At 56.9% G+C, this 27,466-nt stretch overlaps 2 protein-coding genes across 15 annotated transcripts in view; one reads left to right on the top strand and one right to left on the bottom strand.

Annotated features, from left to right (window-relative positions):
• The window catches only part of LOC102453846 (retinol dehydrogenase 16), a 30,599-nt gene extending 15,488 nt beyond the window's left edge, over nucleotides 1-15,111 (bottom strand). For 5 of the 9 annotated variants that reach the window (XR_012896616.1, XR_012896613.1, XR_012896614.1 and 2 more), the window contains exons 1-3: nucleotides 13,369-15,111; nucleotides 10,357-10,412; nucleotides 2,631-2,779 (exon numbers count right to left, since the gene is read on the bottom strand). Coding sequence is in view for 2 of the 9 variants with exons in the window: in XM_075901839.1 (XP_075757954.1) it covers nucleotides 2,631-2,779; nucleotides 10,357-10,412; nucleotides 13,369-13,880 (717 nt within the window). In the remaining 7 variants the exon portion in view is untranslated. The remainder of the gene's footprint in view (nucleotides 1-2,630; nucleotides 2,780-10,356; nucleotides 10,413-13,368) is intronic. The other 4 variants (XR_012896617.1, XR_012896618.1, XR_012896619.1 and 1 more) reach the window with 1 other exon arrangement.
• Nucleotides 15,112-15,342: 231 nt separating this feature from the next.
• Nucleotides 15,343-24,782, top strand: ACKR5 (atypical chemokine receptor 5). Of its 6 annotated transcripts, none has more exons than XM_075901832.1 (3): nucleotides 15,343-15,476; nucleotides 17,302-17,411; nucleotides 22,849-24,781. In XM_075901832.1, the coding sequence occupies exon 3, from the start codon at nucleotides 22,865-22,867 to the stop codon at nucleotides 23,957-23,959; it is 1,095 nt and encodes a 364-aa protein (XP_075757947.1). In that variant the 5' UTR covers nucleotides 15,343-15,476; nucleotides 17,302-17,411; nucleotides 22,849-22,864; the 3' UTR covers nucleotides 23,960-24,781. The 6 variants fall into 6 exon arrangements, with proteins under 6 accessions (XP_075757947.1, XP_075757946.1, XP_075757948.1 ...); XM_075901831.1 differs by lacking the exon at nucleotides 15,343-15,476 and adding an exon at nucleotides 15,926-16,248; XM_075901833.1 differs by lacking the exon at nucleotides 15,343-15,476 and adding an exon at nucleotides 16,191-16,209.
• Nucleotides 24,783-27,466: the final 2,684 nt, after the last annotated feature.

The following is a 27,466-nucleotide window of genomic DNA, read 5'->3' as shown; positions in this document are numbered from 1 at the left end:
TTGTTCTCCTTGGCCTCTGAGGACAGGACAAGAAGGAATGGACTTACACTGCAGCAAGGGAGGTTTAGGGTGGACGTTAGGAAAAACTTCCCAACTATCAGGGTGGTTAAACACTGGAATAAATTGCCTGGGGAGGGTGTGGAATCCCCATCTCTGGAGATGTTTAAGAGCAGGTTGCACAGACACCTGTCAGAGATGATCTAGAGACCATGGGGTGTGCCCCTTTTGGGAGGGCATGAAGAAATTCCAGGGGGGGCACGAGGCGACCCACCCTCCCCTCACCAATCCCTTCCCCCCCCCCAAGTTTTGCTGCTATTTTTGTTTTTCAGCCACGGTCAGTTCCTTTTTTTTTTGCTCAACAAGCTTCGCTGCTATTTTTGGGGAGGGGGCAGAGACTGAGGGTTTCTCAACAATCAAAAAGGGGGCGTGACGCTGAAAAGTTTGGGAACCCCTGGTGTAGACGATGCTTGGTCCTGCCGTGAGGGCAGGGGACTGGACTCGATGTCTCTCAAGGTCCCTTCCAGTTCTAGGAGACTGCGTGACGCGCTGTGAGACTCCCTGCTTGCTATGGGATTTGGGGACACCTCACCGCAGTGCTCCCAGGCTCCCAGGAGGTGGCGCTGTCTCCCAGGAACACACCGCACCATGCAGCGGGGCTGTCCAGCACAGCTGGCTGGCACAGTCCGACTGCTGCATAAAACATACCACAGAATCAACAGGGTTTTGGCCACACCCAAAATTGTGCCATTTGAATTCTCCTCCCAATGCAGTTAAAAGGGGGCATCCTCCTCCAGGCGGAGCAGCTCTCTGGGCAGAAAGGTGCTAATACTCTTCCTGAAGGAGACTCAAAGGTCTCTCTATTTTGTTCCCCTGTATGTGCAGAATACATTTTGTTCTGTGCACCGAGGCCTGGGTGGATGTGCACCACCCACAGGAACACCTGCTGCCGACTGTGGGCACTGTGGGTGCTCTGCCAATCAGCCAGGTGGCGTTCGAATCTCTCCTGGGCGTCTGCCCAAGCGCTCTGCTTACAGGGAACATTAGACTCAACCAACCTGATACAAGACACCTTTGTCAGGGTATGTCTGCTTCCATGCCAAGTATAACCATGCGGGAAACATTCACCGTCCTGGCCCGGGATACCAGGACAAAACTGGCGTGTAGCCTGCCACCCGATGGCGCTCACTTTCCAGGCTGCCTTGGCTCACCTTGCCCGCTGCCCAGGGGATTGGCACAGCGGCGGTTGCATGTCCCGATCCTGTCAGCCATCACCTTGCCGTGCGGCAGGGTGCGTGCCACAGAAATCGCAGCGCCTGTCAGTCCACGGTGCCCCCGGCACAGCCGGGGTGGCAGGAGCCCCAGGGTGCTGACGCAGGTTTGAGGTTGGGGTCAGGTCTCCCGTTCAGGACGGAGCCGACCCCTCACGCAGACCTGGTGTCACTGCAATTGTGCACAGACTCCGGCATCCCCAACCCCCTTCAACTGGACCTGCGTGGCTCCGCTGGGCGGTAGAGACTGCATTCCGTGGGGTGCCGCAGACCAGCGACGCCCGGGGCTGCTCCCAGACCCGCACTGCGGAAAGCCCCGACGCTGGTGGAGGGGGAGCAGGCAGAGCACACGCCTGTCCTGGATTCGGAGAAGCCTTGGGCCCAAGCGGAGGGAAGTGAGAGACCTGGGTCCCTCCCCTTCTCAGGTTTCATCTACACTGCGGCTTCTGCCGCGCGCGCGTATGCAAACGAAGCACGGATTAGCATATCGCAGCGCTTCATTTGCATCCTTTAGCCAAGCCCTTTTTCCGCAAGGGGTTCTGGCGCAAAAACAAGCAGCGTGGACTTTATCCTTATGCCTCTAGGCTCTTGTGCAAAACGGGGGGGTCGCACAAAAGTGGCTTGGAGAAATTATGCAAATGAAGTGCGGCGATATGCTAATCCGCGCTTCGTTTGCATAGGCTCTCGCAGCAAAAGCCGGAGCATAGACGGCGCCTCAGAGGCGCAGGAGGGGGATCTCAGCAGTGGGGTTCGCTCCAGGTGGGGGGGGGCTGGGGGAGTATTCAGGGGAGGCCCGCAGAGCGAGAGGCAGATCACAGACCCCTCCCGGAAACAAGACGCCGCCTCGTGGGATTGCTTCGGCTTGGATCGGGTTTACTCGCCTTTTCCAACGGGAGGGACCCGCTGTGAGGTACCCGGGGTTCCCCTGTGCTGTGATGTGTGATTCCCTCCGACTCACCCACCTCTGGATTGGCCTGGACGCCTAGGCCCAGCCTGACCCGATAACAAGGCTCTTCCCAGGGGGAGAGAGAAGGGGAGGGAGGCGGAGACGGACACCTGGTTTGGGGGCAGAGTCTGGGAGCTGGGCAGTTGCTGGCTGGAAAACATGAAGGAAACAGCTTAGGTGAGGGTGGGGCGATAGACCCCTAACCCAAGGGGGCTGAGGCATCCTGGCCCTGAATTCTGTAACCGCATCACGTCTGTACTGGGCTGTATCCCGGAGGAGCAATAAACCCTCCATTCGACTGGCTGGCGGAGCCTGTTCTCGCCGCTACGGGGCTGCAGGATCAGGGGGACCCCGACGCGCCGTCACACCTGCCTCTGAACGGCCTGGAAAAAGCTGCAGCAAAGCAAACTCCTTACCTGCCCGTCACTGCTCCCCGGCTGGGCAGTTCTGGAGACCCCGGACGCAGCTGTGGCCGCGGGCTCCTCCATCAGCCCAGCCTCTGGAAAACCCCCTCTCCAGAGGCAAGGCGGGGCGGCTCCCTCCGACAGGAGACGGACACCAAGGGCTGAGAGAGAGGAGCTGGGTGAGTGGGGACGATAGTTGTGTTCTGGGTTTGTACAGCGCCTAGCACAACGGGGTCTCAGTCCAGGGATGGGGCTCTCGGGCAGAGCCGTCCTGGCCATAAGACGGTGCGGGGCAACCATTCCAGGGCCTGCGCTTGGGGGAGGGAGCAAGGGGATGCATGGGATTAGTAGGGGGCCTTTTCCTTGGTCCCACACACTGAGCTGGCTGGGGTCGGGTTGCTCCATTTCCCGCCCGCGGTGAATGCAGAGGGGGCCCAAGCCCTTGCTGCCAGTGCCGGCCCCTGGTCCGTGATGCTCGGGGAAAGGGACTTGGAGGAAGGGGCAGGGGAGGGGGGCAGGAGGGGAAGGAAGGGTGGGAATGGGTGGGAAGAGGCGGGACCTGGGGCAGAGTGGGGGCGGGGGGACACCCGTAACAGTTATTAAGGGAGAGAATCAATGGATGCAAATCAAATATACATAAAGGGAACATACAGAAACCTGTGGGGGGCACTTTAATTTACCTAATCACTGTTTACAACATGGGTTCCCAAACTGGGGGGCGTGCCCTCCTGGGGGGTCATGAAGAAATTCCAGGGGGGGCGCAGGGCGATTCAGCCCCCCCCATCAAGTTTTGCTGTCCCGCTCAGTTCCTTTTTTTTTTTTTGGCTCAACAAATTTTGCTGCTATTTTGGGGGGACCTGCCGGGGAACATGTTACCTGCCTGGGTACTCAGACTATGTCTACCCTGGGGAGCTATTTCGGGATCCCGGAATAACTATTCCGCGTCTTTGGAGCAAGCCTGTTATTTCAAAACAGAACAGGCGCGCTACTCCGACGTCCCTACAAACCTCATTCCACTCGGAGCCGGGGGCGTTTCGGAATTAGGATCTCTAATTCGAACTACCTATCCATGCCGCGTGTAGCCGCGGGCACGGAGTTCGGACTAAGGGGGATTTAAAAATGGCAGCGCCCAGGAACATGCAAATGAAGCCCGGGATATTTAAATCCCGGGCTTCATTTGCAACTCCGGTTGCCCTCATTTGCCTACCTAGCTCGAACTAACGAGCTAGTGTAGACACACCCTGTGGTGCCTTCGTTTTTTAACACAGTTACACTTTTCACCTTCACAACACCCCCCGGCAAAGTTGCCTTCCCTTTAAACCAGCTGCCTGTTCATTCCATTGGGTGACTGCCATGTTCACTTTCTCCACACCCCGATTGTGACCCCCTTACCCACGCGGACTGGTCCCAGCCTTTTCAACCTCTCTTCCTCGCTAGGCTGTTCCCACCCCTTCCTCGGAATTGCTGCCCTTCTCTGAACACCTCACTCAGGCAGAGAGCTGAGCAGGGCTCAGCAAAGTACCCAGGCGCCTGGATGGGTGACAAGACTCGCAGGTGTTAGAACAGTCAATATAAAAAGAAGCCGCACTTTGGGCAATACACCCTGATGCTCCAGGGCACGGACTGAGCGCTCGGTATAGAGGTCAGGAGGAAACCTGTGTAAGGGGGAGGTTATCCTGTAGCAGCCTCTACACCAGATGGTCCTGGCTTCTGATGGAGTTGGGATCCTGGGTTAGGTGGACACGGTTCCGATCCACTATAGCAATGCCCACGTCCCTAACGCCTGCAGGCACATTCCTCCCGGATTAAATGGCAGAGAAGGGATGCCGGCTGCCTGCCGCGATTTGGGTGGCGACCGGATCTGCCTCTTAGTTCTGCTAAGCCAGAGGGCGAACGTGCAACCCGGGCCATGAGAGATTACACCAGTGGTCGCCAGCCTTTTAAAGCACAAGATCACTTCTTGAATGTAAATGCAATCCAGGATCTACCTCCCTGGCCCCGCCTCCTTCAGGCCTTTTCACCGAGGCCCCGCCCCTGCTCACTCCAGGCAGGGGCGGAAGGTCGGGATGCAGGCTCTGGTCAGTGGTCACCAACCAGTCGATCGGGATCTACTGGTAGATCTTGGAGCCTCTGATAGGTGAACCTAACAGTCTTGGCCAAGCAGCTATCAAGCGCAACACAACAGATGCCCCGCCACCCACAGCTGTGCCTCTCCTGCCCTCTGCTTTGGAGCTACTCCCCCCCTCCTGCCAGGAGCCTCCTGCTTGCTGTGCAGAGCAGGGAAGGGAAAAGAGGAGGCGCTGCTGTCAGGGTGCCCCCCTCCCACTCTGGATTCTAGCTCCACAGAATGGAGAGGGGTCAACAGAACTTGGGATGGAGTTTGCTGGTTGCTTTTGAGAGTGGTGGAGGGGCAGGGCAGGGCAGGGCAGGGTGACCCTGCCTTGGCCCCATTGCACCCCCCCCCCCCCCGAAGCAGTGTCCAGATGGAGTCAGCATCCCAAACCCCTGCCCCAGTCATAACCCCCCTCCTGCACCCCCAGCCTCTGCCCCAGCCCTGAGCCCCCTGGATCTAAACTTACAGAGCCCAGGCCCTGAACCCCCTGCTGCCCCCGGCTCAGCTCAGCTCAGAGCCCCTCTCACACTCCAAATCCCTTAGCCCAAGACCAGAGCCTGTGCCCCTCCCCGGTGAACGGGAGGGAGGACGGAGTGAGCAGGGGCGGGGCCTCGGAGAAGAGGACCGAAGGAGGCGGGGCCAGGGGATTTGGGTTTGGGGTAGCTCCTGGATTGCACTTTAATTCAAAAAGTGATTTTGGGCTTAAAAATGTTGGAGACCCCTGGGCTAAGGGATGTGGAGTGTGAGGGGGGCTCAGAGCTGAGCCTGGGGCAGGGACTTGGGGTGCAGGAGGGGGCTCAGGGTACAGGCTCTGTAGGGGAGTTTGGGGCCAGGAGCTCAGGGCTGGGGCTGGGACTTGGGGTGCAGGAGGGGGTTCAGGGTACAAGCTCTGTAAGGGAGTTTGGGGCCAGGGGCTCAGGGCTGGGGCTGGGATGTGGGATGCAGGAGGGGGCTCAGGGTACAGGCTCTGTAAGGGAGTTTGGGGCCAGGGGCTCAGGGCTGCGGCTGGGACTTGGGGTGCAGGAGGGGGCTCAGGGTACAAGCTCTGTAAGGGAGTTTGGGGCCAGGGGCTCAGGGCTGGGGTGGGGACTTGGGGTGCAGGAGGGGGCTCAGGGTACAAGCTCTGTAAGGGAGTTTGGGGCCAGGGGCTCAGGGCTGGGGCTGGGACGTGGGGTGCAGGAGGGGGCTCAGGGTACAAGCTCTGTAAGGGAGTTTGGGTCCAGGGGCTCAGGGCTGGGGTGGGGACTTGGGGTGCAGGAGGGGGCTCAGGGTACAGGCTCTGTAGGGGAGTTTGGGGCCAGGGGCTCAGGGCTGGGGTGGGGACTTGGGGTGCAGGAGGGGGCTCAGGGTACAAGCTCTGTAAGGGAGTTTGGGGCCAGGGGCTCAGGGCTGGGGTGGGGACTTGGGGTGCAGGAGGGGGCTCAGGGTACAAGCTCTGTAAGGGAGTTTGGGGCCAGGGGCTCAGGGCTGGGGTGGGGACGTGGGGTGCAGGAGGGGGCTCAGGGTACAAGCTCTGTAAGGGAGTTTGGGGCCAGGGGCTCAGGGCTGGGGTGGGGACTTGGGGTGCAGGAGGGGGCTCAGGGTACAAGCTCTGTAAGGGAGTTTGGGGCCAGGGGCTCAGGGCTGCGGCTGGGACTTGGGGTGCAGGAGGGGGCTCAGGGTACAGGCTCTGTAGGGGAGTTTGGGGCCAGGGGCTCAGGGCTGGGGTGGGGACTTGGGGTGCAGGAGGGGGCTCAGGGTACAAGCTCTGTAAGGGAGTTTGGGGCCAGGGGCTCAGGGCTGGGGTGGGGACTTGGGGTGCAGGAGGGGGCTCAGGGTACAAGCTCTGTAAGGGAGTTTGGGGCCAGGGGCTCAGGGCTGGGGTGGGGACGTGGGGTGCAGGAGGGGGCTCAGGGTACAAGCTCTGTAAGGGAGTTTGGGGCCAGGGGCTCAGGGCTGGGGTGGGGACTTGGGGTGCAGGAGGGGGCTCAGGGTACAGGCTCTGTAGGGGAGTTTGGGGCCAGGGGCTCAGGGCTGGGGCTGGGACGTGGGGTGCAGGAGGGGGCTCAGGGTACAGGCTCTGTAAGAGAGTTTGGGGCCAGGGGCTCAGGGCTGGGGTGGGGACGTGGGGTGCAGGAGGGGGCTCAGGGTACAAGCTCTGTAGGGGAGTTTGGGGCCAGGGGCTCAGGGCTGGGGTGGGGACTTGGGGTGCAGGAGGGGGCTCAGGGTACAAGCTCTGTAAGGGAGTTTGGGGCCAGGGGCTCAGGGCTGGGGTGGGGACTTGGGGTGCAGGAGGGGGCTCAGGGTACAAGCTCTGTAAGGGAGTTTGGGGCCAGGGGCTCAGGGCTGCGGCTGGGACTTGGGGTGCAGGAGGGGGCTCAGGGTACAGGCTCTGTAGGGGAGTTTGGGGCCAGGGGCTCAGGGCTGGGGCTGGGACGTGGGGTGCAGGAGGGGGCTCAGGGTACAGGCTCTGTAAGAGAGTTTGGGGCCAGGGGCTCAGGGCTGGGGTGGGGACTTGGGGTGCAGGAGGGGGCTCAGGGTTCAAGCTCTGTAAGGGAGTTTGGGTCCAGGGGCTCAGGGCTGGGGTGGGGACGTGGGGTGCAGGAGGGGGTTCACAACTGGGGCAGGGTTCAGAGCTAGCTCCAGCTGGACACTGCTTCCCTCAGGTGGCTCACGGGTGGTGGTGCAGGGGGGCTAAGGCAGGCTCACCCCTGCGCTGGCTCTGGCCCACTCCCCAAAGCAGCCCACAAACTCTATCTCAAGCCCTGTGGTGCCCCTACCCTCCGTTCTGTGGAGATAGGATACAGGGTGGGAGAGGGGCACCTCGACATCAGTGCCTCCTCCATCCCCTTTCCTGCCCTGCATAGCACGCAGCACCACCAAGGCAAAGGGCAGAGGATGCACAGCAGTGGGAGGATGGGCAGGTGAAGAGCTGCCCCTTGACAGCCTCTTGGCCAAACCTGTCAGGGTCACCTGTCAGAGGCTCCGAGATCGACCAGTAGATCCCGATTGACTGGTTGGTGACCACAGGATTACACTGATTCTGTGCATCCTTGGACACACAATTGCAGATCTAAAGGGAGCCATCCTGCAGCCAAAAAACTTCAGGACCAGACTTCCAAGAGAAACTGCTGAGCTACAGTTCATCTTCAAGTTTGACACACTCAGCTCAGGATCAAACAAAGGCTGTGAATGGCTCGCTCACTACAAAAGCAGCTTCTCCTCTCTTGGAATTCACCCCCCCCCAGATCAGCTACTAGAAGTGGGCTTCATCCTCCCTGATCAGATCCACGTCTCAAGCCTGATCCTGGCCTGCATATTTATACCTGCCTCTGGAATTTCCACTCCATGCATCTGACAAAGTGGGTCTTTGCCCACGAAAGCTCATGCTCCAACACTTCGGTTAGTCTCTAAGGCGCCACAGGACTCCTCGCCGCTTTTGCAAATTCAGACGAACACGGCGACCCCTCGGATACTTGTGCATCGCAGCGGCCCCTGGAGGCCCTGCATGCTAGGACGAGCACAGGTATGTGCTAAAAGACAGTCCCAGCCCGGGAGAATTGACACTTTCAATGGGGAATAACAGACCCCATCGTGCAGAGGGAAAATCGAGGCAAAGTGGAGCCAAGCTGGCACATCGGGACCGGGCTCGGAGCCAGCTAGCGGATGATTCCCACTCGCTGGGGGGCGGGAGGAGCCAGTGAGCAGTTCAGTAGGGGGATCTGACCACTGTTCCCTGAGTGGGCGGCCTCTCCAGCTGACTGGCAGAGTGTCCACAGCTGGCAGCACGTGTTGCTGCTGGTGGTGCACATCCTCACATGCCTGGGTGCACAGAACAAATTGTATTCCGCACATGGATGGAAAACAATTAGAGGGAACATTGGTTCTGACCCCGGACCAGAGTTTTGGCTGCACTTTGCTTTTGAAGCTCTTCAGACCCCTGTCAGCTGGAAATGCCTCTCCTGGCTCTGCTTAGATTCAGCTGGGAGAGGGGGCGGGTTCTGCTGAGCTGGGGCAGGGCTCATCTTGCTGTCCCCTGAGGCTGTGAGCCCTGCCTGGAGACAGGAGGAAAGCTGGAGGGTGTCAAGACCTGGAGCGAGAGTCCTGCATGGAGCCCGGCTCCCCCCCTCCCTCCAGTCAGCACTTTCCAGGAATCCCCCTAGAGGCTGCAGCCCAGCCTGTCCCTGGCCTGGGGGTCCCTGCTGAGTGGCGGGGATCTAGAGATGCCGAGGAAGACAATAGAAGGAAGATCATTAGTGCACAGTGGGCAGAATCCACAGCGGCCGCCGACGGGGCCAGGAAGCGCCATGCACCCCAGAGGAAACTGAGGTGCGGCAGGCCAGGCGCCTCTGGCCACGGGCTGCCCCGGAGGATGTTAGGAGGAGGATGCAGGGGGCAGAGAGGGTGAGCCCCGATGGTCAGGATGCGCTGGAGGGTGCTGGGATCTGCAGGGCTACGGACGGGGCACGTCTGTTCCCGCACGGGGAGGCCCCTGGCACGTGATGGAGGCAGGGCTGAGCCGCTGGGCGAGAGCCCGATCCCCTGAGGGCACGTCCACATTCAGATGGGGGGCACGCCATGCTCCGTGCCCTGGGAAGCCAGGCCTCCTGTGGAGGGGCGGGGGGAGGGGACATGAAGAAGCCACATGAAGAAGCCTTTGGGCAAGTCTCACCTGAAGGGACCCAACTCGGATACAGCCTGGATGGGGAAGCCAGACCCTGCTGGGGGGGGGGGGGGGGGCACAGATAAATGGGAGCCGGGGGTGCTTCAAGACCTGGGCTTTCACAAAATCAGATCCTCCCCCAAAAACCTGGCGCTCCCGCCTATTGCAGGTCCTATCCGAGCACCCCAACGTTGTTCTCCTCACGCCCCACTCCGAGGCAGGGCAGGAGACTTGCCCCAGGTCCCGCCGGGAGTCCCCGGACTCCTAGGCTAGTGTTCTAACCATTGCACCGCCCTTCCTCTCGGAGCGCACGAGCCGTCGCTCGCTCGGATGCCCCGCTCCCCAAGAACGGGGACAGCGGCACTGCCGACAAAGCAAATAACTTGCCCCAAAGAGCTGGGAACAGAACCCAGGTGTCCGAGCGGCCAGGCTGGGTCCTCGCTCACCACCGTCCTTCCACCTCTATCAGAGAAGGCTCTTAATGAGACCCCGATACCGCAGCAGCCCTCGTCTCCCTGTTTCGTCCACCAGTTAATTTGCTCAGCTCGAAATCTCCCCTGCCCACATGGCTGAGAGACACCGAAGGAGAAGGGGAAAGCTGTCGTCTCTGTCACCGTTCCCTCTAATCTAGCCCACCTGTGCGCGGAATAAATTTTGTCTCTTGCACCGATGTGCACCACCAACAGAAAGACATGCTGCTAATCAGCTGGGCGGCATTGGAGTCTCTGCCGGGTGGCCAGCCAAGCACTCCGCTGACGGGGAACGCTGGTCTCTGCTCCTTTCCCTGCCCACTCCGGAATCCTGGTGTCAAAAGTAAAGCAGGGCAGCTCCGCCGATGCCGAGCTATGCCAGCGGAGGAGGGGCCTGGCGAGGCTGCCCGGGGGGGACTGTGAAAGCCAGCAGGCCGCGTTCCCATTCGCGGTGCGCGCATCCCCCCGCACCCACCGGCGCGACATCAAAACCATCACTATCGCCCGACTCACTCTTGGCATTCAGGATGGTCACCCACCAGGGCTGCAAGGCAGAGAGACGCAGGCTGCTGCCGAAGGGAGAGAGACACAATTAGTGGCTGGCCGGCCGCGCTTCCCACCCCCCCCCCCCGGCAGGCTTCCATGCAGACGCCCTCCCCCGCACGCAAGGCCAGGAGACGCCCTGGAAAACGGGCAAGTGCCGCTTACGGTTGAAGACGGGTTGAAATGCCCTCCAGGGACCTGGCTCTGTCCCGTGTGCAGACTGGCCGCTAGGGCTCTCGGGTGGCCTTGGGATGAGCAAACTGCTTGCAGGGCCAAGGCCAGGCCGAGTCTGTGCTGAGCAGGGAGGTCGGCGCGACGGGAGGGGGGGGGGCTGTATTTCACTCAGAGCCAAAGTGCTGACAGGCAGGAGGAAAAGGAGCCTCCCCCCCCCCCCAGGAGTCCCCCTTATCAGCTTTTCCCTGTCGCATTCCAGGAGGCCGTTTGTATAACCCATGATCCGGCAGGAGCGCCGAGACGCCCACCGGGGAGGAAACGGCCTGTCCCATTTATCTCCTCGAAACAGAGACCCCCCTGGAGAGGGGGAGGGGTCCCTAGGGCCACCGCTGAGCCCCTCGCGGGCGGACCCCGCCTGCCACGGCGCTTCTCACGGGATCGGGAAAGGCGCCGCCCGACACGCAGGAAAAGCCGTTTCTTGCGCCATCGTCACCCGTGTCCCTGTCTCTCTCCCCCTCCCCGCTGGAAATACGAACCACTCTCCTCTTTGCCAGGCATGCAGCGGACGCTGGGTCAAAAACTGGAGGGTGAAGGCTTCGGGGGGGACCCAGGATTACACAGAGGCCCGGTCTGTAAAGGGTTAATAGGTGTTCCCGGCACGTTACTGGCACGTGTGTGGCAGAAGCAGGAGAGGTGGAGGGGTATAAACCACGTCATGCGGGGGGGGGGGGTGCATGGGGTGCGGGCATCAAGAACCCATCCGTAGCTGCGGAGCCAAGCGGGACATGCACATCAGCAAAAGGTCTTGCAGACGGTTATGGCCTGACACTAAGCTAGGGGGAGAGGGTGATATGCTGGAGAGTAGGGATTGGGGCCACAGACTGGGTCAAAGCAATCTGACGAGGTTCAACAAGGACCAGTGCAGAATCCTACACTTGGGACGGAAGAATCCCAAGTATCGTTACAGGCTGGGGACCGACTGGCCAAGCAGCAGTTCGGCAGGGAAGGCCCTGGGGATTCCAGTGGATGAGAAGCTGGATGAGAGTCAACAGGGCGCCCTTGTAGCCAAGAAGGCTAACGGCATATTGGGGGGCATTAGGAGGAGCATTGCCAGCAGATCTAGAGAAGTGATTATTCCCCTTTAGACTCATAGACTCATAGGCTACGTCTACACTGGCATGAAGGAGAAAATTTGTTCCTCTTGGTTTCTGAGGACAGGACAAGGAGTAATGGGCTTAAAGTGCAGCAGGGGAGGTTTAGATTGGACATTAGGAAAAAATTCCTAACTGTCAGGGTGGTCAAATATTGGAATAAATTGCCAAGGGAGGTGGTGGAATCTCCCTCTCTGGAGATATTTAAGAACAGGTTAGATAGACATCTGTCAGGGATGGTGTAGACGGAGCTTGGTCCTGCCTTGAGGGCGGGGGGCTGGACTCGATGACCTCTTGAGGTCCCTTCCAGTCCTATTATTCTATGATTCTATGATTTTCCGGAAATGCTTTTAACAGAAAAATTTTCCGTTAAAAGCATTTTTGGAAAAGCGTGTCTAGATTGGCAGGACGCTTTTCCGGAAAAGCACTTTTTGTGGAAAAGCGTCCGTGGCCAATCTAGACGCGCTTTTCCGCAAAAAAGCCCCGATCGTCATTTTCGCGATCGGGGCTTTTTTCCGGAAAAGACTACTGTGCTGTCTACAGTGGCCCTTTTCCGGAACAGTTTTCCGGAAAAAGACTTTTGCCCGAACGGGAGCAGCATAGTTTTTCCGGAAAAGCACTGATGATTTTACATTAGATCGTCAGTGCTTTTCTGGAAATTCAAGCGGCCATTGTAGACAGCTGGCAAGTTTTTCCGGAAAAGCGGCTGATTTTCCAGAATAACTTGCCAGTGTAGACACAGCCATAGACTCATAGACCATTATGATCATCTAGTCTGACCCCCTGCACAGTGCAGGCCACAGAATCTCACCCACCCACTCCTGGAATAATCCTCTCACCTATATCTCAGATATTGAAGCCTTCAAATACTTTGAAAGTCCCAAGATTCAGAGAATCCTCTAGCTGTGATCTGTGCCCCATGCTACAGAGGAAGGCGAAAAACCTCCAGGGCCTCTGCCAATCTACCCTGGAGGAAAATTCCTTCCCGACCCCAAATATGGTGATCAGCTGAACCCTGAGCATGTGGGCAAGACTCACTTTATTCAGCACTGGGGAGGCCACACCTAGAGTACTGCATCTAATTCTGGGCTCCCCCTTGAAGAAAGGATGTGGGTGCATTGGAGAGAATCCAGTGGAGGGCACATGACCTATGAGGAGAGGCTGAGAGATTTGGGTTTGTTTGGTCTACAGGAGAGAAGAGTGAGACTGAGAGCAGCCTTCAATTACCTGAAGGGGGTTCCAAAGAGGCTGGAGAGAGGCTGTTCTCAGGGGTGGCAGGTGACAGAATGAGGAGCAATGGGCTCAAATTGCAGTGGGGGAGGTCTAGGTTGGATATTAGGAAAAACTATTGCCCTAGGAGGGTGGGGAAGCCCTGGGCTGGATTCCCTAGGGAGGGGGTGGAATCACCATCCCTAAAAGTTTCTAAGTCCCAGCTGGACAAAGCCCTGGCTGGGTGGATTGAGTTGGGTTGGTCCTGCTTTGGGCAGGGGGCTGGACTTGGCTCCTGAGGTCTCTGCCAGCCCTGGGATTCTATGGACTCCTAGCGTCGTAGGGACTTCCAGGGACGCTCTAGCCCCGTTTCCGGTGCCCACGGCGTGTGAGAACGAAGCGCTAGGGGCTGCATGCGTCCGTACGCCCGTGGCAGTGGCAGCAGTACCTGCGTGGGACGTGCCGCCGGCGCCAGGCCAGGTGGGTAGCTCCGCTGTGTGTGCTGATGAGCAGCGCACCCGGGGGACGTACGGCGCGTGGCAGGCCAAGAGACAGGCGCAGGTTAGAAGTACATCCGCCGCGGGTGTTCCAGATGGCTCCATGCCCTGGCTCCAAGCCACCGATTTCCCTGCTGGACACATCAGAGCCGGCGGACGAGTCCAGCAGGTTTTCGCCGGCTGTGGAATGGGGACCCGCGGCGCCGCATGACCTGCTCTCCTCCAGTGCCTGCTCAAAGAGGCAGGGGACCCCGGTGAGGCCCGTGTGCCCCGGAAAGGCCGGTGTCCTCACGGCCGAAGGAGGGGCGCTCCATCCGCGCGGCAGGGGTAGGGACCCAGGGAGTTCAGTCCGGCCAGGGCACTGTTCTGCTGCACCAAAAGACCCACAGCTGGCTTGGGTCAGACCATTCTGGCCGGGGGGGGGTAGCACCCAACCCCGGGACCCCAGGCTAGGAGACCCCATGGGGGGAGCCTGAATCAATTGACCCGGGTGTGAGAGAGGCTGCAGCAATGGGGCCGCCTGGCCCCTGGAGGCTCCCCCTAGCCTGGAAGTGGGGCTCCCAACTCCATAAAAGCCCTGCACCTCGGAGGGAGAGTTTTAACCACCCGGGCCGGATTCTGCAGGATGCAGGGTGCCCCTAGTAGGTTGGGACACGCCGGGAACGTGGCTTTGTGGCCAGAGCAAGAGATGCTGAGAATCAAGATACCGGGGTTCCTTCCCTGGCTCTCCCATCGATTTGCTGAGTCATCGCTCCCTGCCTCAGTTTCCTGATTTGTCACACGGCTAGAGAAATGCTTCCCGGCCTGACAGGGAGGGCACAGACCCTAATAAAGGGGTGTCAAACCCTCAGCCAAAGGACTGGAACCACTTTCCATGTAGCACTATCAGATCCGTGATAGACTGTAGCCCGGGACAGCGTCTCAGACATGTCGGGCTGGAAGGGACCTTGAGCGGTCCCAGTAATCCTAGACCAGTTCTGACCACTGTTTGTCCCGCCCGTGCTTAACCTGCCCCCCTCGAGACTGGGGAGTTCACAGCCTCTCTTGGAAGACGAGTCCAAGGCTTAACGAGCTGAGGAGTTAGAAGGTTTTTCCTAATGTCTCACCCAGAGCTTCCCTGCTGCCGATACCCTCCCTTCTTTATACAGCCCTGAACGACTTTACCACAGCCCTAAAGCCTTATCACCTCCCTCCTTCAGTCTTTCCACTAGACTGACCACGTCGGGTTTTCTTTCACCGTCTTTGTGGCCCCCCTCTGGACCCAATCCGCCAGCTAAAGTCTCACCAGCCCGAGGGACAATTCTCTTTGGTGTCTTAGGGGTGACGCTGCTGCTAATACACCCCACAACGTTCCCAGCCTCTTTCACAGCCGCAGTCCACCGCCGGCTTGCATTCGTGATCCACTCGAACCCCCAGATCCTTTTCAGCAGGGCAGATTGCACCTCTGTGGTCTGGCACTCTCGAGACCTGACGGGCCCCGGACCAGGGAATTTGCCAGCCTCTCTGCTCCCCGTTGCCAGCTCCCTAGGGCTCCGCTTCCCCCCCAGTCTGTGTCTGGCTGCAATTGCTGCGTTTTTCCTTAGTCCAGCAACACTCCTCTGCTGGTTTTTCCTTAGTCCAGCCGCAGAGCACCCAATGGAGTCACGGATGATGCCGGACCAGGGGTGTTGCCGGACCAAGGAAATCTGGATTGCTGAGGCTCACCTGCCCTGCCACTTAGCCAGCTAGTCCCTACGCACAGAATTGTGCACCGCTCTTGACTGAATTCCACCTCGTTGATTTCAGACAAACGCTCCAAGGGCGTCTGAAAAAGCGAGGGCCTTTGGGATTTTCCTCCCGTCCGCCAAAGTGCATGCAACCCCTCCCTGCGGCAAACTGCAGCTGTGCGCTCTCTCCCCCGACATTCCCAAGTCACGAATGAAAATAAGACCAGGAGGCGCCCCCCCACTCCCCGCTACAACCTCCCTGCAGGGCAGCGATCACTCAACACTCGCTGAGCATCAAAAGTCTTATGAAAACCAAGAGCTAGCAGGTCTACCGCTTCTCTCTGAGCTGCTAGGTTGGTGACCCATGCCCGGCTGACGGAACATGCGCCCCCATTGCGTTTGCTAAGAGCACAAAGGCAACCAGTTTGCCACCCCGGGGCAGAGTCCTGGGGTATCTGCTTTCTAAGGTTTGTTTTGCTAGAGGTCTGACGGCCTGGGGCCATTGCATTTCCTTGTTCCAGCTGGGCCTTCCTTCCCTGCTGATTGTGCATCACAATTGTCTTCTCTGCCCTTGAGAAAGCCATTTCCAGGAATTGTTTGCAGGCTCACCACTCCGGGCACAATGTTCCCTCCGAGCCCACCCCCCGGCCCCTGCCGCCACTTGCTGGCCCGGTGCCAGAGCCCCCTTCCCCTTCAAAACTGCAGCGCAAACACCTCTTGCGCACCAGCTGGGTCGTGGGCAGGAGGGCGTTTTGCTGGAGGACTCAGGCCTGGCTGATAGATGAGCCGATCGCACATAGAATGGGAACCTACCTCCCTGCCACGTCCATTCCTGCTCACCTCCTCTTGCCCGGTGCTTGGCCACCTGGAGACGGCCGGACCTGAAAAACAGCCAAATGTGTAGGATTATAATTTGCAAGACGGAGGCCCGGAGACGGGGGGCCTCCAGTTGGCTCCACGAACAGTCCTGCCAAGTTTCCACGGGGTAGCTTATTCTCCACTTCCTGTCCTAAACGGGCCCGGGGCATTGGCTGCGCTGCGCACCAGAAGAGGCTGCATTGGACTGGTGGAGGAAGCTGTTGAGCTGTAAGGGCTCTGTGGATACTCACGAAAAGCCACAGATCGGTAACACTTTCAGAGAGACTTTGGAAGGAAGGGACCCTGTCGGTAACTTTGCCCCTTGGTAGCTGTCTCATTCCCAGTTACATGCCAATTCGTAGCCGTGCCTGCCCTCCCTACACAAGGTGGGGGTAACACATCCCCTCCTCCTGTGGGCAGCTTGGGGATAAATTAGTGAATGTACTCAGGGGATTCACTGTTAGTGTGATGAACGAATAGACATCCCCAGAGAGAGTTAGAGCCAAGGAAACAAAAGGGCGCCATATCCTCCCATTGCTGTAGGCTCTGCCATACAGAGAGGCACAGGGCCTCTACTCCCTCCCCAGATGTAGCCTCCGCACCCCCGATCTGTGCCCCAGAGAAGTGGGTCTTAGAAAGAATGCCCCTGCCCCAGAGATACCGCCTCTCAGCGGTACTGGCTCAGGCTTTCAGCACACTCGGGTTACGCTCTCTGCTGCGATTTTCGTGGCAATCCGGAGGGCTAGAAAGTATTTTTAAAAAAGGGAAACTGAGGGTCTGCAGCCTCCCACCACCGGAGGGGCGGCAGGCAAGAGTCCATCGCATCTCTGCCTTCGTCCGGTCTCGATTCCCGGTGATAGATTAACCCAGGAAGGGCAGCTTTCCTCTCTGCCTGGAAATGTGAGAGCCCTGCCGTGACCCGAGTAATAATCGGGGGGCGGGGTGCAATAGCCAAGCTGGGTAAAAGCTGGTGGAGGGACCTAGTGGATTTCTGAGGTGCTGTATGGCAAAGAAAATGAATGATCACAGACTGCAGCCACAGGGATCCTTTTCGCTGGCTGGCTGTTCCTGCTGGCCTACTCTGCTTTCATGCCCTGCCTGCCCCCCAAATCTTCCTCCCCGCCCCCCCCAGGGAAGCCAAGCCCATCTTCCTTCAAGCTGAGCTAGAGCCCAGGGACTGGAAATCGTGCTGAAAGTGGCCTTGCGCTGCGTTTTCAGGATATCAGGCGCTGATGTGCGTTTCCTGCAGGGACGAGGAGTGGGAGGGTGGGGAGTGGGGGGTGGAAGAAGCCAATGAGCCCACCCTCTGCTCATTCCCAGACCGACCGTCCCTCCAGCTCAGAGCTGCCGGAGCCACGGAGCTGGAGGCATCGGGGTAACAGCTGCTTCTTCGCCCTCCACCTGGGCTTGCCATCCACCGTTCGCTGCAGGTGAGCACGGCCCTGTCATTCTCCACCTGTCTGTCTCTCTCCTCCTCCAGCGTATCCTGCTGGGCTTCTCAGTAGCAACCGCTGGCTGCCCATCAAGCGGTTGGGACTCGATTTCCACCATCCCTCGCAAATCTCCTTCTTTTCCTTTCTCCAAACATTCTGGCAAAATCAGCCGAGCCTCTCCTCCTCCGGCTGCATTGATGGTTGCTTCTGCAGCCTGCAACCAAGTGGTTGGCCATTCCTCTTAATTAGTTGGCGGTTCTGGTCGTAGTGGAGGTGAAGGTCCTCCCTTGCCCGTGGGCAATGACCACGCGTGGCCCTGAGGGTGATCCCTGTGGGAAAGGGAGCAGCAAAGAAGATCCATGGGGTGAGATTTGGGGGGCCCATTTGGAGCCACAAAAGGGGGAGCGGAAAGGCACACCGGTTGCTTTGGACCCAGGGATATAGTGGGGGTCTTGAGCATCATTAACAATCTTAGGGTGCTTCTACACTAGGAAACGATTTTGAAATAACGGAAATCGATTTAACAACTCCCGACATAAAATCGAAGTCGCCTGTCCATGCTATGGGGAAGCCTCAAGTGAGTCCGAGGCAGGCTCCGTGAATTCGGCTCAGACGTAGAGCCCCAGGAAGCACTGGGGAGTAATGACTCTGAATTACTCTGGGGAATCGTTATTTCGAAATAGCGGCACCGAAGCGTCCGCACGACTGCGCTTTCGAGATAACTATTCCGAAATGAGCGTTATTCCTCGAGGAAAGCAGGCGCCCAGACTTCGAAATAACCTGCCAGTTCTTTCGAAATAACGGGCTTGGTCGTGCGGACGCTCTGCTTATAAATTCGACTTAAGGGGGGTTATTTCGAAATAACTCCCTAGTGTAGACCAGGGCTTAATGTTTTATACTAATCCACCGCCAGTGGCTCAAAGCTCAATCAAAGATCAGATTCTGGAACCCACGGGCAGGCTCCAGCTAGACAGGGTCAGAGCCGCAGCTAACAGGAACGGTGTTACACCATTTTCCACCAGCTACAGATCGGGCCCCTAGTTCGTTAAGCCAATGACGCTCAACGATTCCGGACTCCTGCACCTTTTTCAGGAGTCTGATTTGTTTTGCGCACCCCCAAATTTCACCTCACTTAAACACAGCGTGCTTGCAAAATCAGATCGAAAAACAGGTGACCCTGAGAAACAGCCCGTTTTTCTCCTTTTTGCCATAACAACGAAATCCCCAGCATGGAAATCTTGTCCTTACATTTCACAGCAGAATACCCAGCGCAGCACAAACCAGTCATTGTAGGAAATGTTCTTCTGTACTGACTTCGCTGGTGCTTTTTATGTGCTTGGGGTGAAACGAGGCCAGTGTCTAGATGAGATGCTCTACCCCCCTGGTGAGAACCACTGGGTTAAGTGACCCCATTCCTGGGACAGCAGCGCTGAGACGGGCTACAGCGTTGGGCTCATACTAGTGGAAATCGGTCTTCTGCGTATGCCGCTGGGTTTTCAGAGGGGGGAGCTCATGTTTGCCTGGCAAGGAGCCCTTAGAAGAACAAGTAGTAACAATACCATGCAAAATGATAGGAGTTACTACAGAGAACTTTCTGGGTGTCTGGCTGGTGAATCTTGCCCACATGCTCAAGGTTCAGCTGATCACCATATTTGGGGTCGGGAAGGAATTTTCCTCCAGGGTAGATTGGCAGAGGCCCTGGAGGTTTTTCGCCTTCCTCTGTAGCATGGGGCACAGGTCACAGCTAGAGGATTCTCTGCATCTTGGGGTCTTCAAAGTATTTGAAGGCTTCAATATCTGAGACATAGGTGAGAGGATTATTCTAGGAGGGGTGGGTGAGATTTTGTGGCCTGCACTGTGCAGGGGGTCAGACTAGATGATCATAATGGTCCCTTCTGACCTTAAAGTCTATGAGTCGAATTCAGAGCGAGGTGCACCCACCATCCGGAACACTTGCCAGGGTCGGGTTCACACAGACCTCCTCCCGGTTCATTCACTGCCGATTTCCAGCCGACTACAGTGCTGTAGCGAGGGACTGGCCGAATGGGGAGCTGTTTGCTGGCTGTGGCGGACTTGGATCGACCCTCTCCTGGCCGACACATGTTCCAGATCCGAGGCTGGCAAAGCCTCTTTCTCATTTTTGCAAGGGGTGAAAGTGTTGTGTGGTTTGGTTTTTAGATCCAAGGGAAACCAGAACACTCCAGAGAGACTTACCCATTGTGTTATTTATTGCAAGCTTTAAACAGTTAACATCGTTATTTACGTTTTACAAGCCTTACAAACAATTACTATACAATTTAAAATATTTAAGGTTTAAAATCTAAAGCAATGAATATGATGCAAAGCAAGTCATAGAAGATTATTATAATACAATAATTAAGCCTAGATCACATAGGGTATGTCTATACTACCACCCTAGTTCGAAGTAGGGTGGTTAATGTAGTCATTCGAAGTTGCACATGAAGCCCGGGATTTAAATATCCCAGGCTTCATTTGCATCTTGCCGGGCTCTGCCATTTTTAAATCCCCGTTAGTGCGGACTCTGTGCCTGTGGCTACACGCGGCACGGAGTAGGTAGTTCGAATTAGGCTAATTCGAATTACCATTACTCCTCGTGGAACGGGGTGTACCGGTAGTTCGAATTAGAAAGCCTAATTCGAACTACCTACTCTGTGCCGTGTGTAGCCGCGGGCACGGAGACCGCACTAAGGGGGATTTAGAAATGGCGGCGCCTGGCAAGATGCAAATGAAGCCTGGGATATTTAAATCCCAGGCTTCATTTGCAACTTCGAATGACTCCATTAACCACCCTAGTTTGAACTAGGGTGGTAGTATAGACATACCCTTTGTGGTTCCTTTGTTTCCCACACGTCGGAACACCAGGCACTGGGCTCGCGGGTGCGAAGGGATCCATTCCTTCTTGTTATATCGAAAGCAGGACCTGTGAGTTAATCCTGCTTATTCCCTCACTGATTGTTCTTATTAAACCCAATTTATAGCAAAGCGAGGCTTGGTCATGCTAGTCACATCTACCAATCAGCTACCGTAAAATCTCACGTATAATGCGCACCTATGCATAATGCACACCTACCTTTTAAACGCCAGAGTCCCGGAATACACTGAACTCTTATCTATAATGCGCACCCCCGTTATACTTGCGATTTTACGGTGTCTATATAGGAAGGAAGGGGCCGCTCCCACCTGCAGGCTCGACGGGAAACGCGCGCCTAGCACCGGGGAGCTGCTCCTGCCGCGGGACCCCTTGCCCTTCCCTCCCCCCGCCCAGCTGTCTGCCCCCAGACTGGGCAGGCAGTGAGCCAGGGCGCTCCTCGCCTTGTCCGGAAGCCTGGCTGAGCTTGCGCCTGCCGTGGGGGCCCCCTGGCCAGCTGTCCACGTGCCGTGCCTTGTCTGGGAACCTGGCGGGGAGGGTGAGTTAAAAACTTTACAGATAACCTCCTATGTATAATGCGCACCCCGGCTTTAACCCTTAAAAACCGGGGGGGGAAGTGCACGTTATACTCGCGATTTTACGGTACATTTTACGTAAGATACCTACTATGCCAATAGCTAGGATACATTTTGCTGTGCCAAAAAATGGCAAAAGTGCTCAATTAATAGGGTTTTTTGGGCTGTCTCTGGAATTTTTCTCTTATCGAAAACGGGATGTACTAGACCAGGTTGTTTCTTGGCCTGGTCTCGCTGTCCTGAACAAGTTGTGCATAATTGGGCAAGCACTCCTGACTTTCCCCCACCCTTTTTGGCCCGGTTTGCAAGCATGCATGTGTGCATGCCCATGATTGAATCAGACCAAAGGTGGTTTGTTAGAGATCCAAGGCTGGGATGAGGCCTAGCACTGCAGATGATGTTCTGGTCATGGGAGGACTGTCCAGGTTCCCTTACAGAAAGTAACTTGCAATTTCTTAGAGGTCCTGTCCTATCACAACCTGGGTCCCTGCCAGCTCTTTAAATGGCTCCCTGCTGGCTTTTGCCACAGCTCAGCCAGTTCTTGCTGGAGCTGCGCACCGGCTGATTTTCACCTCTGCGTTTTTGCAAAGTTGCTGGCGGAGTTAGCCGAGGTGGGAGGTCAGTTTCAGCCCTCTCTGGGTTCCAGCTGTCCCGGTTTTGTTCAGCCAGGCTCCGAGCCCCTTTCTTGCCCTGTGGACTGTGTGTGAAATGAAAGCTGCGCTGTTTGCTTGAAGCTAGATTCTCCCCAGGCAGTCTTAGCGCGGCTGTCCCAGGAATGGGATTGCTTACAGCTGCGGTTCTCAGCAGGGGTGCGCAGAGTCTGCTGGGGGTACATCAGCTCATCTCGACTGCAGGGACCGTCTGTGAGGCAGAGGGAGACACAAGGTCAGAAAACTGCCCCCCAATTTCCAGCTACAGGTTTCGCATCACATTTTGTCTCCCTCCGAATCCGGCAGCAGCCACGGAGACATGGACAGCTCTGGAAAGCGGGTCCTTTCGGTGTCTAAATAGGGGGTGCCCCCGGAGGGATGGTTCTAGAGAGATTGCTCAAGTTTCAGCCTGAGAACATCTCCTCCGAGCTGCTGTGTAGGTTTTGCCTGTTTTGAACCCCGTAACTCGTGCATCTCCAGAGGGGCACGTAGTCCAGACTCAAAGGCCTCCGGAGATGCAGAATCGACCGCATCCTGCGGGAGTCTGTTCCCACAGTTAATCACCCTCATGGTAACAAAACAAAAAAAATCTGTTTTATTTCTCATGGGAATTTCTTTCGCTTGGCAACAAGTGATTGCTGCTTGTTCTTTCTCCCGTGGGTTCAAGGGACCCACATTTTCTCCCCCAAGAAAGTTCCCCGACACAGTCACTTCGGGATCTTTTTGGCAAACTAAACCGAATTGGCTGCGCTTCTTTGACCATCTGCCCATGACTGACTGGCACAAGGTCTGCCCAGCAGGAAGAAGCCTTCACGGACATTGTTCTGCTGACTGGGGCCGGCTGCGGCTGTGCAGTGTAGCTGTATCAGAAGCGAGGTGCCCTTAGACCTGGCCCAGTACCCTAATCGCAAGTGTGTTGTTCTTCTCTACAGCAGGCACCAATTTGACCAAGTCGGGGCAACAGTCGAGGTTGGGTGATCTGCTTGTGTGTGTGTCTGTGTCTGCTTGTGTCTGTGTCTGCTTGTGTGTGTGTCTGTGTCTGTCTGCTTGTGTGTGTGTGTGTGTGTATCTGCTTGTGTCTGTGTCTGCTTGTGTGTCTGTCTGCTTGTGTGTCTGTGTCTGCTTGTGTGTGTGTCTGTGTCTGCTTGTGTGTGTGTGTCTGCTTGTGTGTGTGTGCGTGTCTGCTTGTGTGTGTGTGTCTGCTTGTGTGTGTGTGTGTCTGCTTGTGTGTGTGCGCGTAGGGGGTGTCATGTGCAAGCCCCTACGTGTTCCTCTGTGGACAAACCCCAGCAGTTTCTTTCCCTTCCTTTTCTTTCCAGCCGCTCGCCCTCCAGAATGGCCGAGGTGACCACGGTCCCCGCGGAGACGCCCGACCCCTTTAACGAGTTTGGGGACTATCACAACTGGACCCAGCTGCTCCAGTACCTGAACTACACCTTCACCTCCTGCGACACCCATCTGGATGAGAACACCAAGCGGGTGATGCTCTTCATCCTCTACCTGGCCATCTTCGTGGTGGGGCTGGTGGAAAACCTCCTCGTCATCTGGGTCAACTGGCACACCTGGGGCCGCAAGAACCTGGTCAACCTCTACATCCTCAACATGGCTGTCGCCGACTTAGGGGTGCTGCTCTCCCTGCCCGTCTGGATGCTGGAGGCCATGCTCGACTACACTTGGCTCTGGGGGAGCTTCCTGTGCCGTTTCACCCACTACTTCTACTTCGCCAACATGTACAGCAGCATCTTCTTCCTGAGCTGCCTCAGCGTGGACCGCTATGTCTCCTTGGCCACCTCATCCCACTTCTGGCACCAGCACCAGCACCGGGTGCGCCGCCTCCTCTGCTGTGGCGTGTGGGTCTTCGCCGCCCTCCTCCCCTTCCTGGAGGTGGCCTACACGCAACTGGTGGACCCCTTCGAGCCTATGTGCATCTTCCTGGCCCCCTTCGAGACCTATGATGAGTGGGCTCTGGCCATCAGTTTAGCCACCACCATCTTTGGGTTCCTCATCCCCTTCTCCATCATCGCTGTCTTCAACATTCTAACGGCCTGCCACCTCCGGCGCTCCAAGCCGGAGAGCAGGAAGCACTGCCTGCTGATCTACGCCTACATCGTCGTCTTCCTGGTGTGCTGGCTGCCCTATCACATTGTGTTGACTCTGCTGACCCTCGATGGCAGCCACTTCATTTTCGGCTGCAGTGGTGCCAACTTCCTCTATTTCTTCTTTGACATCATAGACTGCTTCAGCCTGCTCCACTGCGTGGCCAACCCCATCCTCTACAATTTCCTGAGCAAGAGCTTCCGCAGCAAACTCATCTCAGCCGTGGTGAAGTACATCCCCAAAGACCAAATCAGCCAGAAAGGCCAGAACCCTTCCTCGTCCAGCACCCAGCACTCGATAGTCATTACCAAAGACAACCTCCCGCCTAATTAAACAGCCACCGTGCTCTCTGGGCATCGCTGGCAGCTGATCGTGGCTGGCTTGCAACATGAAACCCACAAAGGTCAAATGAATTCTTTCCCCTGGCCATCAGGCAAGACACTTGGGCTTTTTGACGGCATTTTCTTGTTGCCACTGTGGACAAATCGATTTCACTAAAGAAAAGAAAAAACGGCACCCTAGTTTTCAAAGAATTGCTCGTTTCATTACTCTTGGTTACTCCGGCTGCTCAGGACCGCGGCGCAAATCCAGCTGGCAAGCTCGTCTCGGTCTCCCTTAGCTCTCCAGCCCTGGAACCCGCAACTCTTGCCCCCCCCAGCTTTTCTGCCACTCCTGGCTTTCGTTTGCAGACGTGCGCCAGATATCCCGTACCTAGAGGAGAGCGGGCTTCGAGCGGCCTCTTGCATCGAATGCCCGAGCTCAGCAAAAGGACTGGAACGCTCTTCCTTCGGAGCACCGATCAGTCCGTCCACAGCCCCCGATGAGAAAGGGGAGAGGGCTGAAGGTGAAGCTGAGGGGAGTTGGGAGCCAATCAGCCGAGGGGAGTTGGGAGCCAATCAGCCGAGGGGAGTTGGGAGCCAATCAGCCCGCGCTGGGGAAAGAGTGCGTCGATGGCAAGAGGAAATGGCTTTTGGAGAGCAATTTTGCAACCACAGAGGGAAAGAAGCAGGGAGGAGTAAGACTGCAGATGGGTTTCCCTAAGGCAGTGGGTCTGAAACTTTTTGGCCTGCGGCCCACTCCGCTCAACACAAACCTTTCTGTGACCACCAGCCAACCCCCTATGATGACAAAATGGGTGGGAGGGGTTGGGGGGGGGGAAGAGGTCTGGGTGGGAGGTAGGGTGCAGGAGCTGGGTAAAGGTGGGAGACCCTGGGGGGGAGGGAGGGTGCAGGAGCTGGGTGAAGGTGGGAGACCCTGGGGGGAGGGAGGGTGCAGGAGCTGGGTGAAGGTGGGAGACCCTGGGGGGGGGGAGGGTGCAGGAGCTGGGTAAGGGTGGGAGACCCTGGGGGGGAGGGAGGGTGCAGGAGCTGGGTGAAGGTGGGAGACCCTGGGGGGAGGGAGGGTGCAGGAGCTGGGTAAGGGTGGGAGACCCTGGGGGGGAGGGAGGGTGCAGGAGCTGGGTGAAGGTGGGAGACCCTGGGGGGAGGGAGGGTGCAGGAGCAGGCTGGGGGTGCAGGGGTCTTGGTGGGAAGGCAGGTGCATAAATCAGGGTGCAGGGTCTGGGCACGTGGGGGACGAGTGAATTCTGCTGAGGCACATGGGGAGGGGAAGGCAACTAGGAAGCCTGGGGGTGAAAAAAAATCACAAAGAACCAACTGAGCCTACAGCCTCGGAGTGCTGAAAATAAGGAAAAGCAAATTGGACAGGATCTGGGTGCTCAGGTCAAGGAAAGAGGAGGCTGGTGGCAGGATGTTCCCAGAGGTGGAAGGACTCAAAGTGCTCTGGTTAACAAGAAGCAGAGCAGACAAGAGAAGTAGGTGGGACCAGCCCAGAAAACGTGCTGTTCTAGGGGCACACGTTTGGCTTAAGGAGACCCGGTGTAGATCTAGCCTCCATATCCAGTGGCTTCCTTGTTCACCTGGCAGGCAAACAGCTTTGCAAAATGAAGGAGTTTCCATAGCAAATAATTAGCCGGTTCAGGAAAAATTGCAATGGAAAGTCACTGCGCTCTAGCCAGCCCCGCCCCGCCCCCCCTCCCCCCCCCCCGCCAGACCTCCCGTAAGACAGCCCATGTGACATTTGGGGACACTGGGACTAGGGATGTAAAATCCTACTTGAGTGGTTAACTGGTTAAACGTGAAGTTTAACTAGTTAACCAATTAAGTGGGGGTGCTCCGCCCCCCCGCTGCTGGGCTGGAGCACCCCCGCCATGAGGCTGGGCCGCTGCAGCCTTGCGCCAGCCCGCACCAGTGATCCGGAACTGGTAAGCCCCGCCCCTGCACGTCCACCCCCAGCACTGGAAGCCAGAATCCTCCGCTCTCCCACATGGCAGAAAGCCAGACCCCCCTCTGGGCACCTGGGTACCAGTCTCGCTCCCGGGGGGCCTTTTGCTGGAGTCCAGCACACACTTGGCTGCCTCTGGTGAGCAATGTTTGCTGCAAAAGGCCCCCGTATGCCCATACCAAGGCCTTTCCTGCCACAGCTCTGGGGGAAGGTACCTTCGCCTTCTGTTTAACTAGTACAATATAAAACACTGGGGCTACGTCTGCACTGGCATGATTTTCCGGAAATGCTATTAACGGAAAAGTTTTCCGTTAAAAGCATTTTTGGAAAAGCGCGTCTAGATTGGCAGGACGCTTTTCTGGCCCTTTTGCGCAAAAGTCTTTCAGAAAAAGACTTTTGCCCGAATGGGAGCAGCATAGTATTTCCGGAAAAGCACTGACAATTTTACATGAGATCGTCAGTGCTTTTGCGGAAATTCAAGCGGCCAGTGTAGACAGCTGGCAAGTTTTTTCGCAAAAGCAGATGATTTTGCGGAAAAACTTGCCAGTCTAGACACAGCCTGGTAGGATTGCCAGGTGTCCGGTTTTCACCCGGACTGTCCATTATTCAGGTCCCCTGTCTGTTAAAAAACCCCCAGAAAATACCTGTTTCCCTCGGACAATTTTCCCCTGCTGCGTCAGTGAGGAGCGCAGGGTCATTTAAAGGCACAGCGCCCTTTTTTTTTTTGCTTAACAACTTTGGTCTCCCCTTTTTTTCCCCAGTGTTTTTTTTTTTTTTGCGGGGGGGGGGGGAGGTGTTCGGTATTTTTTGTTAAACCATCTGGCAACCCTAAACACTGGCCTAGAATGTCAGCCCTGTGGGGCAGAGACTTCTGGGTTTGCACAACACTCCTAGCTGTGTGCTCCTGCCCCCCGGACTGCAGCCACGTTCTGGAATGACGTGCCGCGGTAACAGATCATTAACACCACCACTGAAACAATGAACCCAGCAACAGGTTGACAGCCACTTCCCGATGACTAGGTCCACAGAAGTCTTGGAGTCCCGTGGCACCAGAGACCAACACAGATTTATTAGCGCACCGACTTTCACCAGATGTGGGTTTTCCCCACGAAACCTCATGCCCTAACACATCTGTGTTGGTCTCTCAGGTGCAGGACTCCTCACTGGTTTTGCAGATACAGCCTAACAGGGAGAACCCCTCTGAGACACAAGACCCTGAACTCTCTGGGAACTTCTCATCAACCTGTCACTTTTACTAAAGAAATGGGAGAGCAGAGCCAGCTAGAAAGGCCTTTGATGTGTAACAGCCCTGCTCTACCTTGGTGGAAATGTATCCGATTTCTCCCTGATTATCTAAACATTTAAAGTGCTCTATATTGGACCTATTAAACATCACTGTTAAAACCACGGGTCTGTTGCCTGGATGAATGCACATGCCACGATTCTTCGCTACTCGAGCCCAAAGGCACTGCCACGATCCCTTAGTTCGTCGCTTGCACAATACAGGCAGTAAAATTGTACCCAGTGAGCCCGGCACTGAAGCCAATAGCCTGAGGA

Source organism: Pelodiscus sinensis, chromosome 19, assembly GCF_049634645.1.
Source record: "Pelodiscus sinensis isolate JC-2024 chromosome 19, ASM4963464v1, whole genome shotgun sequence".
Lineage (NCBI taxonomy): Eukaryota > Metazoa > Chordata > Testudines > Trionychidae > Pelodiscus > Pelodiscus sinensis.
The sequence above is the reverse complement of the archived record's forward strand: the minus strand, read 5'-3'. Positions and strand labels throughout refer to the sequence as shown.